The sequence below is a fragment of the Megachile rotundata genome, chromosome 10 (genome assembly GCF_050947335.1).
Source record: "Megachile rotundata isolate GNS110a chromosome 10, iyMegRotu1, whole genome shotgun sequence".
NCBI lineage: Eukaryota > Metazoa > Arthropoda > Insecta > Hymenoptera > Megachilidae > Megachile > Megachile rotundata.
Window position 1 is genome coordinate 4771941 of NC_134992.1, and position 16598 is coordinate 4788538.

Below are 16598 nucleotides of genomic sequence, written 5' to 3' on the forward strand. Positions count from 1 at the left end.
TATACAAATATACTCATATAAAATTGTATAAATGTCAACTTATATAAATGTCAGAACATTCAACTGAAACCTCCTACTCTTCAACGACCACGAATCGAATTCACCAACCAAAAATGATAAAAAACCAGTGCTAAATAGTGCACCAAAAATCTACTCAAAAATACGACAAGCATTCAATCCCCAAAATATCCAAGTTAACAGATACAAATCGAATTACGTTGTAAAATTAATAACCGTTCAACTCTCGCTGCAGCCAGAAAGATTCCCACAAACTGCATAATGAACACAAGAAAAATGGGACGCTGTCCTGTTTAATAACGGCTCTGCGAGCGAAGTACAAAGAATACGTATTAACTTGTTTCGCGTGAAATAATTATACGAGAGATCCAAGTGCAGCCAATTTGCCAATGTGGACGATCGTCGGTGCGCATAGCGTTCATTTTAAAGACTGCACACGATGCGAACGCATAGAGAGTACTCGAGGCAACCGTTGCACTTTACGCAAGGCCATGTTTCTCGAGCGAGACACGCATAAGTGTGCGAGGCCCGAGATTTGTAACAATGTAACCAACTCGCAAGAGTCGGCCTCAAGATATTAATCGCTCGTCCCGGTTCGTATTTTTAGATCATGCGGCATAATAGCTTGCGAACGCACCGATCAAGAACTCTCTCTATACACCAGGCGCGCAATTCGTTTTTATCTTACAGCATCTGGCTATCGAATTAAGATCATTACAAATTTTTAGCATTTTCCACATTTTTAGAATTAAAAGACCTACACTAACGATATAATTTATTAGATAATATGATGCACTATTACTGTATATAACATTATTGACATTTGTTAATATCTTGTATTTCCATTCCTTGCTTTGGTGACAGCTTGTATTTAGCATGCTCTGTATACATTGGTCATGTGCTTTATATCTTCATTATTTTTCCAAATATCTATAATTCTTTTCAATACAGATAAGGTGAAGTAGGGTAAGCGCAGACTGATTTTTTTAAAGTTGGTATTTAAACGTAAGTGTTTTCAGTCTATTATGTAAATACTTAACGCTGTCGATATCGAACGCTTTGCACAATTACTACTATTTAATTAATATTAACTAGAACCTTAATTTTCCTTGTACATTTTGATTTTGATAGGAAATTGTTTAAAACGTCAACTACTCTGCACTTTCCCCGAAAATGGGGTAAGAGCGTAATTTGAAGTTAAATACTTTGAAACTTCATTTTATGTCCAATGGGGCAAGAGCAGAATTATTAACTAATCTGCTATAAAATGCTTTTTACTGCATTATGCAAGTACTCTATACTGCAAATAAGTACTCTTAACTGAAATATAAAAGGGGCTATAGTGAAACAAAACAAGAAAACAAACATATTAAATGGAAAAATTTCGCTCATATTGTAATAAAAATAGCTTGTGTACGCACTTGCCCGGTTACGAACTTACCCCACTTCACCTTAATGTAATTGGAGAGTTGTATTTTCTATTCACCAAATTTCACCTCCTGCTATCGATACTCGAGTCTAATATAAACGTACGCACGGACCTTAATCACTAATCACCCACACAATTTATTATCACGATATTTGCTATGTATATATCGTAATTCACGTATTTAATAATAATTTACATGATCCAAGACAATTTTCCATATATAACACAATGTTATAGCCATAAAAATGACATTTTCGTACATAGTTCAATGACCAGAGCATTAGCACAATTTGGTTCATGCTTATTTGATAAATTATAGTTATAAAAATACAAGAAATACGCAGAATAACTGTGACAATAATATTATGCAACTATGTTACACTGAGAGCTACCTCGTCAGTATGGTCGTTACTGACGCCATTATCAAGGTCAAGCACTAATTACTGCAAATATGAGATGTGATTTTGAGACCCCTGACGAAAAATTGACACGCTACGTCCATGTTTATCTTGTTTTAAGATTTAGAAACAGTCGTGGTCAGTTTTCAATACACTTTTACATTAGATCTATACATCTCATACTAAATAATGCCTTTTTTCTATATCTCGTATAATTTTCGTTTCTGAATTTTCTATTCAACAAAGAAGGAACCGAATCGTTTTATTGCATTTTGTAGTACAAAATACATAATCAAATTTTAATAATTTGTTAGAGAATTGAGTCACATATTACTTCTTTACTGCATATAAAAGACATAATTAACTTCCTACATTTAAAAACGTAATTCACTGTTTTTTATTACAAAAATGCGAGTTATTACCACATTGTATGCACTTGTTAGTTATTGCCTCAGGTGCTATAACTATGTGTATCCAGGCGTAGGTAATAAATAAAACGCGTATGTAAAGTTGACTAATGATTATAAAATTGCTATTACAAAATGCAAATTGCGGCGGAACATGATTCTTGCATAATAAAGATCAAATACATCACAGCATAGTAGTTATTTCATAGTCAGACTCTTATAACCGAGCATATTCTACGTATATCTGACAAATCAGGTCGACCAAATTTTATATCCACAGAACGAAACATTGCCCTATTTCCGTGAAAGTGGTCAAACCAAATTAAACGTATAATTAAATCAATTGCGTAAAATAATATGTGCAACTACGTGTTCCGTCTGGAATGTGAGTTGCTGTAGAAAGATAATCAACACCGTGAAATAATCGTTTAACATGCGAACATTTGAAATAATAATTGTTTACTTTTAATTTTTTAAATTTGGAATATTTGACTCGTTCATCAAATCAGTGGTATCGAACAGAACAAAGAAATAAATCATTTATTTCATATAAATGCTAAAGGGTTACATGTTCATATTTATATTGTTTTATACTTGTAAATATAGTGACTTATATTGCACACTTAAATATAATAACTTATATTGCACATGTGATTCATATTTCACGGTCATCAAAAACGAGGACGAATCGCCAAAATAAATAATTACCGAAAAACTATTACAACCGATATATTAGTAATTATTTACTCTGTCGATTCCATGTCGATTTTAATGACTTTGCGATATGTTATCAAGGTCACTGTTCTTAACATTTCTCTCCATGCACATTTCGGCTTTCATTTCCAAGATATTCTAAATTATTTGAAAAATAATTTCAAGTCTGAGTTAGAGGTAAAATAGTAAACTTTATTCTAACTTATTATTGATAGAAATGAAAAATGTCCATCATTATAAAAATGTAATTATTGTATTCAAGTAATAGTTTCGAGACAAAAATTGAGCAATGTGACCAATATGAACTCTTCCCGAGTCTCACATTGAAAAATATTAGTTCTCTCACACAAACAACGTTCGATGTTTTGAGTACGTGCACTACTATCTAGATCGATGAAATTCATCCCGTGGTACTCGGTCAAATGTTTACATCCTTCTTCGCTGAGGCAATTATAAGATTTCCATCGATCTGATATAAGAGTGGAACTTGGTTTAATCCACTTTTAAATTACACGAAGTAAAATCTCTGAATTGGTTCGATGAATGAACGTTGTTCGTTCGACGCTAAAAATCTCGTCAATTTCTTCACTGAAGACGTTCTTTAATATCCTCACGTTTCCTGATTGCTGCTTCATCAATTTCAACTATTAATTTTTTACCTTCAAGTTAGACCAAGGTTTGTTTTTTCCATTCAGAAAACGCATAAGTCTCGACAAAAAATTTCGTTAACTGTCTTAATGATATATCACATTTTCTAGAAAAACTTATGATAATCTGAACGTGAAGTAATATTAAAAAGGTACATAAGTAGAATAGACCGGTACGATTGTTCCCACCAAGAATGTTTTGTATGCATTTAAATTGCACTGAACTTTAAAATACTGTTTATACCGATTTTTAATTTTGAACATTACAAAAATATTAGTTTCTTTAGTCAAATTGCATTTCTGTTCCAGACTTTCATATAGTTCATATTATAGCATAATTTTCGGTACAAAATCGATTTACCTGTTATAATCATTATGAATGCAAAATTAAAAATTCATGTAACACTTGATGTACCTTTAAGAAGACTCACAATAATTACAGCTATTTATACAATCTCTTATATTACTTCAGTCATATTATTCACATCAGTTTAACTTCGTTTAAACAAAATTTCACGCTACTAATTTGATTTAATTTAACTTAACCTAGTAACTTAACGATTGTGAGGTTATTTTTTACAATGGGTTGGTACGAGTGTTGTATGAAGAGACTGGTAAGAGTGTAGAGTGAGTGAAATTGGTAAGACAGATATTTTTGGGTTGGCAGGAGTGTGGAAGATTAAAGAAGAACCGGTGAGAGTGGGTGAAAGATGTCCGCGGAGTGTGCCGTAGAAATACGCATTAAACTTTAGAATTCAAACTATGTTTATTAAATATATATAAATATATAAATATGAAATATAAAGTCATCAATAACATTATTCCCCCACAACGATATCATCTTGTTTTCGATTAAGTTAGGTTTAACATATAGTCATAATGTCAGTTATAATGACATCCACTTTCTTCATAATATTTAAAAAAAAAATATTTTAAGATATCCAAAAAATTATACGAGATTATTAAACAAAAAGGGATTGCAGTAAAATATTAAAATTTGCCCTATACTTTATATTTTCGTGATTTTTCATAAAATATCCGAACAGTAATGTGACGTGAAAATGTAGCCATTTTTAATCTATTAAATCAAAAGTACTACAGAGTCCAAATATTAATGTAACTGTTATATTAGTACTTAATACAAACACAATATAAAACTTGATTGAACTTCTTTCCAAATATCTCGAAATCGAAGGACGAGCAGCAGTGACGTGTGCAGAGAAGTTGTTCAGAATAGTGTCCTGAATAACAGGTTTCTAAGTGAGCGAATTTGATGATGAATCGATAAAGTAAATAATAATTATGCCATATGTTTACTGAGATGTTGTAATGTTCCATATGTGCCATTCTATGTTAACACTATGCCGTTCAGGGACACTGGAGAACGTTGGGTAATGATGGTGTCCCGCGAAAACTATCTTGCAAAGATAAATGATTTATTAATAAAAAAATGTAATACTTATTTAGACATATCTTCAAAATTTCATGAAAATAGTGTAAGAAAATTCGAAAGCTAGCAATTTGTAAATTAGAAAGTTGAACGTAGTCGACGTTTGTCAATGGCCCTTGGAGGAAATCATTAGAGCAATAAATAGTTCGCAGGCTATGCTGACGAAGGGAGTTAGGGCTAGAAGTGTCCTTTTCATTCTTGTATCCACTTTGACGAGAGCAAGCAATTATATCACACTTTACCAGAGCACTTTCTTTTCACTTTACGCCCACAGTTTTTAACCGACTTCGAAAAAGGAGGAGGTTACTCAATTCGATCAGTATATTTTTTTTTTTATTATTATTTTTATTTTCTATGTATGCCCGCCGATTACGCCTAGCTGGTTGGACCGATCGGAACGAAACCTTTTGCATCTGTTAGGTTCTGACTCCCCATTGGTACCATTATCAAAAAATTTTTCATTTTTTAATTGCAAAGTATTGTTATTGCAAAAAAACCGGCAACTTTTGAAATAAAGTTTTCTCGATTTTAGTGCGCTTTTAATATCTTATCACGGACATGATTCTGAACAATTTTGTTCATATACAAATTTCGCGGAAAGGTTTAGTTTTCGAGATATTAGCGAAAAATTATTGTTACTAATATATTGAATACTATTGAACACTATCAGACAAAAAAATCGTGATGAGATGTGCGAACGTAAAAGTGTTAAAAGCAGTTGCTCCATCTGATCGAGCTTGTCAATGTTGTTCACGGTTGCCCTTTGGCAGCACACGTTGTTCCTCTTGTCAAGACATTGTTCCTTTTACCGTGCATCATTAATCTCTGTCTCAAGTGGCTAGGACGTTCACCATTCAGTTTACGCGTTTCAAGCTGCACGCGAGTCACTCGTTTCACGCGCACGCACACGCGGCACGGATAGGACATTACAAAGCCAAGAATACCAACCGCAAGAAATATGATGTCAGAAGCCGGCGTGTAACACGGTAATTATTTCTGCTTCTTTTTGCAGCTGCGCGGGTATTTTTTTTTCGTTAACACGTTCAACGCAAAATCCATTTTATACGTTTTACCACCTACAGCGGAACGAAACATTCTTCATTAATTCTGAGGCTGCTGACGGTAGCTGCGGGCTCTCAAAAAAATGAGAGAAAAAACGGTTAATGTCGTGGTCGGTGTTTTTTACGGTCGGTCATTTTCCAGTGTATTTGAATTCACTCACACGTTTGATAGAGAGTTTATCCACTTAGGCTTAAGTGGGCATTAAAGTGGGTTCCGCTCTTTATTACAATGTGGAGCTTACGAATCGTATGATTTAAGAACTTTCGAATTCAGGAATTATAGAATCTCGAGTATAGAAATTATGGTTAGTTTAGGTTAGGAAGCTTGCCTAGGAAGGTATTGCCTAGGAGGCTTGCCTAACTCGGGATCTAGGAATCTTGATGTCTACGAACTCTGCGAGTTAGGAACCCGAAAATTTATAAAAACTATATGTAGAAATTATAAAATCTAAGTAGCCAAGAATGTAGAAATCTTAGAACCATCCCTAGAATTTAGTTAATGCAGAACTTGGAGTCACATAAGCTAGAAAGACTGTGATCTTGAAATCCTAGAATTTGGGAACATGAGAGCGTAAAGGTACGAGGATCTATGAACTCTAGGACTTTGGTACCTTAGGTAACCTTATATTGCATGTAAGAATTCTAAGATCTAAAATTTGTAGAATCTAGGAACTCCAGGCTCTAAGGACCTCAGAAACTAAAGTTTTTAGCATCTGAACCTTAAGATCTAGAGTCTAAGAATTCTTGATCGTAGGATAATAGAATTCTGGAACCAAAATCTCTTAGACCTTAACCAACCTAAAATGTGGGATAACCAATCTAAAATCTGGGATATAAGAGATTGTGGAACTAAAAAACCTCTGTAATGTAAATACTAAAAAGGTAAAAAACCCGAAAACATTAGCTTCAGTGTCTAGGAATTGTAAGGTCTGGTAACCCCATAATCTAGAACTTTATTCCCTATTCTGGTGTCAGATTCTAAGAATCGTAGAATCTGTGATTGATATCCTAGAATTTAGCAACTTTCGTTTGTCTCAAAAATTAGAAATTAATAAAACAAGAAATGTTTACTGTAAACGTCAGTTTGAAAAGATTGAGCACTGTAATAAATTCATATAAATTAATTATAGTCTTCGATGTGTAATTTGTCAGCTCGTAATTAATGGTATAAGGAGTTAAAGAATATGTGTACGATAAAGTATTACTATCAGATACGTGTGACGACGGTCTGACGTGGGAAATCGAAGCTGTCATATGCAAAGTATACTCGCTAATTTGTGACAGTCTAGTTATTTCTTTAACAGGCTAGTCATTAAATCTCAGTTCGAGAATTTATTTTCAACACTTTCAGCGATAAGTGGCGAATTTAAAAAACTTTCTTGGGGTCTATTATTATTGCCTGATCGATTACCATAATTATTTTTATTAAACTGTCGCCGAAAAATTGGAATATTATTGTGTTTTTATTAGGAGGGCGTTTACTTTTATTTTTAAAGAATTGTATTTATTGTTTTTGCAGTTTTCTGTTATTTGTATTATGTATAATTTTAAGATTTTAATGTTTATTGTTGACTTTTGTTGCAAATAGTTATATTTTTTATGCTTTAATCATTGCTTTTGGTGTTGGTAGTGGTACTAATGTTGTCAAAGTATGACTAATAAAAATAATACTGAATTTTTCCAGAAACCCAAATTTCAAAACTTTCCGCTTCTCAAATTTGAAAATGTAGAAATTTGATAATACACAAATTTGGAAATTTACAAAATCAGAAATTTAGAAGTCAAAAAATTGAGGAACTCCAAAATATAGAAATTTCAAATCCTCAACTTCTCAGATGTTTAAATTTCAAAATTTTTTAATTTAAAATTTCCAAATTCTCAACTTAGGTACTTAGAAACCTATAATTTATAAATTGAAGAATTTGTTTAAAATTTGATTCGGTGTCTAAGAAGTTCTTAACAAACCAACATTAATTTAAAACAAAGGGTGACTTCATTTTCTGTGATTTCTTCCATTCTCAACTGTTAACAATTATACGAATGATAATTTGTATAATAATAATTATACAATTATATATCACTATCATGTAATTATTACGTACACACCTTGCATACTATATTTAATAAACATTCTCACTAATATGCAAAATCCCATATTACATAAACCGTTTTAATTTCTCACATTAAATCATGTCCTTAAAATTGCAAAATAAAACGTTAAAAATTTCCAAATAAATTTTCAACTCCTCGCAAAAACACTTAATATACGTCATTGTTATGATAAATTTATTCAGTGAATCTTTTAACAATTACAAGGAATTGCAATCAACTGCAAGCTAGCCACTGTGTTGAAATATTGCGTTGACGTTCGTAATTTCAAGCAGAAGTGTTGAGTAAACTATTCCGCAGGTTATTTGCTGGATAACAAGACATCGCTATTAAGTATGACATAATCACCAGACACGTTTAACCCTTACTTTTCATCTTGAGTGACGCGAATTAACCTTATAAAGATGAGGATATGGAGCAGGTGCGAACAAAGATGAAGTATAATTTGTTAAGTATCCTGTCTACTGTTTGCATGAACCCATCATTATAAATCGATTAAGCTACCTATACCACGTTCGTCATAATATCATTTACAGCACCTTAAGGTGGTTATATCTTTATAACAGCTTTACTGCAAGCTACTAATGAACAACACAAAACTAAATTGCTGGTTTATTAAGATAAATGTAGCTGGCGAATGATGTGAGGTCATTTTTCATTTGCGAAGCTGGGTGCCACATCAATCATATTTTCGCATTAGTATACTCCTTACGAGCGAACACTCTGAACTCTTATCCACTGATTTGAGCGGAACTTTACGAGCATACACAGCGATGTAAAACGACAGCCATAAGACACAGTGCTCTTGATATATTGCCATAGATGGGAATAATTGACTAATGAGTTTACTCGAAGTAGTCTGTTTTCAGATAAAGACAATTTAACTTGTAGGAATTTGACAAGTTTTAGATTCTCACGGGTTCATATCTACAAATTCTTATATGTTACAATTTTTGGGACGACAAATTTTTGAAATTTTAAATGTAATTTCTAATTTTTACATTTCCAAGTTTTTATATTGCTGCGAGCCATTATACATATTTTCGGATTTTTAAGTTCTCCGATTTTTACATAATCGAATTTTTAATTTCACCAATTTTCAGATTTTCAAATTTTGAAATTTTGCAATTTTTATGTTTTGGAATTTTTTAATTCCCCAGGTTTGACATTATAAAATTTTATAACTCCCCAGTTTTCAAATTTGAGAATTTTTGAGAAATTTCTACATTTTCAGATTTCTAAATTCTCTAATCTCCATATTTTAAGAATTAAGTTCTTCAATTTTTACATTTTTAAATCTTCTAATTTTCCCATTTTTCCATTTTTCCATTTTTCCATTTTTCCATTTTTCCATTTTTCAATTTTTCCAATCTCTGTACTTTTAGATTTGTTAAACTTCAGAAATTTGTACATTTCCAAGTTTCAGTATACTTGACTATGCAAACTTCAAAATTATTATATGTAATACTATAATTTATTATGATAATTACTCAATTCAGAGATTTCTAAAGTATGATTCCTGACATCCTGCGCCACTAATTTTAGGCGAATCATGTTTAATATTAAAATATGTAAAATTTACAAGCAGAGAAATTCAGAACGAGGGTCATAATTTACTGCTGGATCGCGTGAAATAGCAAGCTATATATTTTTATTCTCAAAAGCGATATTTTCTTGTTTAACACCTTTTCCTCTTAAAATATGCCTCCGCAAGTAAATATATTGTGAAATGTTACAGTTCTGCAAGTGTATCTCAAACAATAAAAGTTTAGCAAGAACTGAGTTAATTAGCAAAGAAAAAAGTTAATTTATTCTCTTCGTAATTCTATATGATATACCCTAATAGGTACTACTGAACATTAGTTCGTATAATTATAGTTTTAAGTTATGTGAATTAGTTAACTAACAGGCATAATAATAAATGTATTCTTTTTGTAATTAAATGTGGTATAGAGTAGAGATGAACAAATATGTGTGGGAAGTAAAGTAGCTAATTTCTAAAAATTAAAAATGTCCAATTCATGGTCTATCAAATTTTTCTATAAAATTCTCAATTTATCAAATATTTCAACTACTAAATCCTAATTTGTCAAATCTTTCAATCAACAAATTCTAATTTGTTTTAATATCAAATCTTTCCACTATCAAATTCTAATTTGTCAAATCTTTCAATTAACAAATTCTAATTTATCAAATCTTTCAACTACCAAATTCTAATTCATCAAATTCCTAATTTACTAAACTTCGCAATTAGTTTCTAAATTATACAACTTCTCTATCTAAAATTTCTAAATTCATAGATCTGAAATTTTTACGTCTCAATTTTTATAAATTTTTAAATCCCTAAATTGGAAAAATATCTTAAAAATGAAAACAGATTCAATATTTCTTGAAACATACAATATTTATTTTCCTGTCGCAACACAGGTCACTTTATTTAAAATTAATCGCGAAATACAATAAACATTTCCTACAAATTAAGTATACCATTTTTTATCCAAAATTTCACAAAGATATAAATTATTTTGTAATAGTTTTATCCAATTCGTATGATTACGTACTAAAATACCCCAAGGCTTAAATAATTTAACTTAGATTTGCAAAGCACTATAAATTTTACATCCTTTTTATCTTTGCCGTTGATAATCATTCCAGATTAATTCTTTAATTAAGATTAAAACGTTACAGCCGAAGGATAAAGATATTACTTTTTTACGAACATGGTTGACGGAAAGGAATTATTTCTTGTAAAAATTATGCAAAACATGATGGATAGCAACAAAATTATATTTGTTTCAGACACTTTCTATTAAACATTTAAACAATTTTATTTCAGTAGAATTTCACATTCTTGTCAGAACATACCCCAACACATTTGTGTGGGACGCGGATATTCAATCATTTTAATTGCAGTGTTGTTCTTTCTATATTATAAAATTTATTGAGGAAGTAACTTAACAACTGCTAAAAAGTAATTACTTTTCAATGCTTGAAAACAACTGTTAATATTTCTCCTATAAGCATAAAATGCATGGTTGATTTTATTAATGTATTTATTATTTTGAAATTTTCTGGAAAAAAAGTTAATAAATGTATAATTAGAGTTTCACATCAATAATGGTTATTTAATGGTCATTTAATGTACATTCATTTCTATACAAATGTATAGAAAATATATAGAATATGATAAAATATGATGAAATATCACATCACAAAATATCACAATAACATTCCTACTAATTCTACAAATGTATTAATGAATAATACAAAAATTTTAAACACTGATTTTGTTAAATAAAAATTTGCTAGTGAGGAAAGTAAGAAAAGTACAATATAATAAATAATGTAGAATTTACAATAAAAGCAACTAAATTAATAGTTTTTTATTTTCTCTCAATGACACATTTATAATTATAAATGTATAAAGTTGTATAAAGTTAATATTTGTATTATTATCGAAATTATAGAAATTATCGTAAATTATCGTAAAGCTTTGTAAGTCAAGAAATAAAATGAATACTTCATAATTATAATCTCTCGTACCCCAGCGTTAATTGAGAATGTAACTGGAATAGACCTGAATTCTCCAAAATCTGACACACAAACTACAGTTACTCAATTCACATTATTTAACACTAAAACTATCAAATCAGTCAAAAAACAAATCCCCAGATTTCATATTCTTAATTACATTATAATCAATAATTAAAGTTACTTAAAAGCAAAATTAATGGCTAAAATAATATAATAATAGTTAAGTACAATAATATTGGAAAATTAAAATAATTTGTTTGAAATATAGTATTACTTTTATTGGAATAAAGAATTAATATATAGATATACTAATTTATGTCTTATCCACTATTTCATCAATTTTAATTTAAAAGTTCATACACTGTTTAAGTAAGCAATTTTAGTATCTGAATGTCATGGTATATGTTTCTAATTCTTAACCTAACTTAAATAATATAACCTAACCTAGTATCCAACTTTTATTTTTCACAACCTAACCTAAACAGTACTTGTTTATACCTTGCTCATATACATATACTTGTATCTTACCCATAATTAATTTATCTAAAATTTAAAAGAGCGCATTGGTAGCTTCAGTCTTCGTACATCCTTGTATTTCCTTCTAACACCTAACCTAATTTATTCATAATCTAACCTCAGTTATGCATATTCTATTTCTTGCTTTTGCGAATACTATGTACCTCTAAATTTTTCAGTTCCGTTTATAGATCATGTTCTTCGAGTGCGTTTCATGTATCAAAATCTTCCTGCGGATGACATGACACGATCTTCCTGTGAGAAGATATCAAATCTTCGCGTGATGAATCGGAAAATATAACACCACACATCATTTCCGTGTCCTTAAAAAATCTTCGAGCACGATGACTTTGTATGTTCGACGACGGGTGAAGAACATTTCTCAAATACTTGATGCAAAATCGTAAATGAAACAAAACTGGCATGAATCGAGAAACTATTTGGCAGAAAGAACAGCTGAACGTACTGAGCCAATTGTTTGTTGAGAAACAACCGGAAATATCTTTGTCATAATAATTCGAAGTGAAACTTTCAATTGAGGTATGAAAAATATCTGCTGAGGTGCCAAAATCTAAATCAAATCTGACGTTTCTCCGACGAAAACGAATAAAATAAAAACATTTTAAGATCTTGGCTGATGTAAATTCTTATAAATTCGATTAAAAGAGTAAAACTTTCGAAATAGATTCTTGAGAATATCAAAATACCGCGATTTTTTCAGACGGGTGTTAAATTTATGATAAACGAAAGAATTTTGTCCAAGATGGTCTTCCAGTGTGATCTTTTAGCGTGGAAAGTTAACGAAGCTAAAGAAAAATAAATTTTGGTTACTTTTCTGATTTAGAACAGATAGAATTGTAAAATGTAAAAATGATATAAATCGTAGATTTTTACAGGGTTAATTTATAATTAATGTAACAGGTATGTATGTTACGGTTAATACATGTGGAACATAAATCGTATACTTCGTTAGAACTTACTTAGTGTTGCATTATTTTAAGAAATAGTTATCTACATTCTATTATTTTAATAATCAGTAAGTAAGCACTTATTTATATTCAAAAATTTCAAATAATATGTAAACTACTATTTATTTTAATAATTTTAATAAATAAACAATTATTTATATTCTAATATTTAAAATAAATAATAAGTGAACAATAATTTGTATCATATTATTTAACAAAAAATACGAAATCAATCAACAATATTTTACACTATTCTACCAACAAGTGTAATATGTACTATTACAATAAAAAATTAGTAAAATTTGTATTAAAAAAAATTAAGAATTTCTAATGCTATTAACGATCATGCTCCAATATACAAAAACAATTATATTTCAATATAAAGAAACCGTTATATTTCAAAATATTCAACTTTAATGAAAGTGAAGAAAGGATTATCTGTCAATAAAAAACATTATTAACACTTGAAAAATAGTTATAAAATTTTTAGTAGTAAAACTATATTGAAAGACTAATATAAATTAATTTTGTTTGTTCTAAAAGTATATGTTTTCAATATTTTAACATTTCTTAATATCTTTTTAATATTTTTTAATATTTCGAAATAGTAAATAAATAAGTACATGTAATGATTTGATATAAGTGAAAACAACCTATACTGAACCTTTAGACCCGAAATATTCACTTATATCGAATCATCGCTGTATTATGAAATAAGTTGAAACGAAAAAATTCTTTCAGCCGAACCGCAGGATTAATATGACTGAAATATATTAAAACACGATTTGAAGAAAAATGCACTTACCTTCCATTATGCGCCTTACAGCCTCTTCGAGGTTAGCTCCAGCGTCTTTCAAAATGACGTACATCAATGGTAGCATTTCCCAAGGATATTGGAAGAGGTCTAGAAGTTTGGTACTATACTCCAGCAGAATTTCCACACTGTCGCCTGAAACATTAAACGGAACAAATGAAACTAAAAATTTTACTGCTTCATTTTGGATATATTCTTCAATCATGAGTACTAGAAGTGCAGCATATTTAGAGCACTACTGATATTTTAAAATACGGAACTATCTAAAGTCCTAATTACCAGTTGATTAACGTAATCAGTTAATTTATAATAGTACTATGTACATGTACATTTATTCTATGCAACAAATATCATGAATAAAAAACCAGTTAATAGATGAAACTCGACTGACCATAATTTTGATATTGGCAAAATTATTTCAATAAAGTTTCATTTGGGAGACTTGTTTTACTGATGGTAAATAAATCTGTGGAATCCATCGAAATGACAAATCTCAGATTTCTTATTTCAAGTTGCAGACATTATTAAGAAACTGTTCTTAGAATGAATGTTAATTTTTAAGACATTAAATCATTGTTATAAGTTTATTTATTTCAATTATTTCTTTACTGCAGTTTCAATATACCAATAATATTCAATATCAGTGAATGGAGTGTTAATTGCCGCTATCTGTTTCGCAATGTTTATACATCAGTAACACTATGTTTAGTTAAGAAATACATATTTCAAATTGTTGTGTTAAATCGAATGATATAAATCAATTTTTGAGTATAAAGGATTAACCAGTCAATTGTGTTTAACAATTGGCAAATTATCAAATTGGCAAATTGCTAAGTTACTATACTACTAAATTACTAAAATCCCAAATTCCACAATTTTTCACTTTCCAAAACCCAAATTACCATATTACCAAATTGTCAATTTCTGAACTGATGGATTTTTAATAGTGAATACAGTTATTTTTATTAAAAATACGCAAAATATATTATTACAAGAAGACGCCGGCCATCGTAAAACATGAAGTCACCAACGATTCTCAAAACACAAAACGCTGCACGGCAACCAAAAACAGAAAACGAAGGACCGCGAATTTCTTCATTTAAGAGTTTTAAAAGTGCGTAAATTCAAAACTCCAACATGAACAAATTTCCAAACCTTAAAATTAAAAAACTTCTCAATTACCAAATTACTAACTTCACAAATTTCCAAATTCACAGATCTTAAAACACAAAGAGCACAAAGAGCCAGTCAACCTCAGAAACTGGAAATTACCAGCAGAAAGCAAAGCTACAATGTTTCAAGTGTGGAAAAATTGGCCATAGGATGGATGAGTGCCGTTCAAGGTATAGTAACAAGAATGACTATTATTCCAGACAAAGTAATAAGAATGACCACCACTCAAGATATAAAGACTTCAAAAGACAGAATGATGGTAAGCCTGGGGCCAAAGTGGCTCATGAATTGTTGTATGTAGATTGTGATTCTCAAAAGGCATATGAGGTTAGAGAAAATGAAAATGAAGAGTATTGGTGTCTTGACAGTGGCTGCACAACACATCTTTGCAAGGATGCATCAAAATTTATTGGTATGAAACCATCTAACTCAAAAAAGTCAAATCTTGTTAATAATACGTCTACACAAGTGAAAGCAGCAGGTAATGTCTCAGTAAATGTAGAAGTAGATAATAGTAGTAAATGTGTAGAATTTGAAAATGCATTATACGTACCTGATTTGAGAACTAATCTAATATCTGTAGCCAAGATTACAGACAAGGACAATGAGATAATTTTTAAAAGGAACGAAGCTATAGTAAGAGGAAGAGATGGCAAAATAAAGGTAAAGGCACAACGTTTAGGAAATCTATACTATGTACGTGAGAAAGTTGAGTATGCAAACAAAATTATGGATCATGAGAAGAACGAATTGAGATTATGGCATGAGAGGCTGGGTCACCTGAACATCAGGGATGTATTATACTTGGGACATAATAAACTCCTTGCAGGAACAGCCCTAAAGAATAACACAGAGAAGATAACACAAGAAGCATGTGAAGTATGCTTAAAAGGTAAATTCGTTTCATTACCGTATCCTAAGGAGAGTAAACGACTCCCAATTATTGGAAATAGTTCACTCAGATGTATGTGGACCTATGAGCATGAACTCACTAGGAGGCTCAAGATATATGGTCACTTTCATAGAGGATTCCACCAGGTGGTGTGAAGTACACTTCTTAAAACACAAGAATGAGGTTTTACAAGCCTTTCAAATATACAAGAAACGCGTGGAAAAGCAGACAGGATGGAAAATAAAATGCCTGCAGGCAGATAATGGAAGAGAATATGTTAATGCAAAATTTGATTCTTTTCTCGGGAATGAGGGTATCCTAAGGCGTCTTTCTGTTCCGTATTCACCACAGCAGAACGAGATAGCTGAGCACAAAAATCGTACTTTGATAGAAATGGCACGATGTATGTTAATCCAGGGACAATTATCTCATGGATTTTGGGCGGAGGCTATTTCAACCGCCAACTAT

The 16598-nt window shown here is 30.6% G+C and overlaps 1 protein-coding gene across 10 annotated transcripts in view; it reads right to left on the reverse strand.

Moving 5' to 3' along the window:
* dsx (transcription factor doublesex) overlaps positions 1-16598 on the reverse strand; it is a 256111-nt gene that overhangs the window by 145832 nt on the left and 93681 nt on the right. For 9 of the 10 annotated variants that reach the window (XR_001097471.2, XR_013039727.1, XM_076536667.1 and 6 more), the window contains one exon: positions 14057-14200. Coding sequence is in view for 8 of the 10 variants with exons in the window: in XM_076536667.1 (XP_076392782.1) it covers positions 14057-14200 (144 nt within the window). In the remaining 2 variants the exon portion in view is untranslated. Of the gene's footprint in view, positions 1-11515; positions 13090-14056; positions 14201-16598 lie in introns of those variants that run through there. The other variant, XM_012298148.2, reaches the window with a different exon arrangement.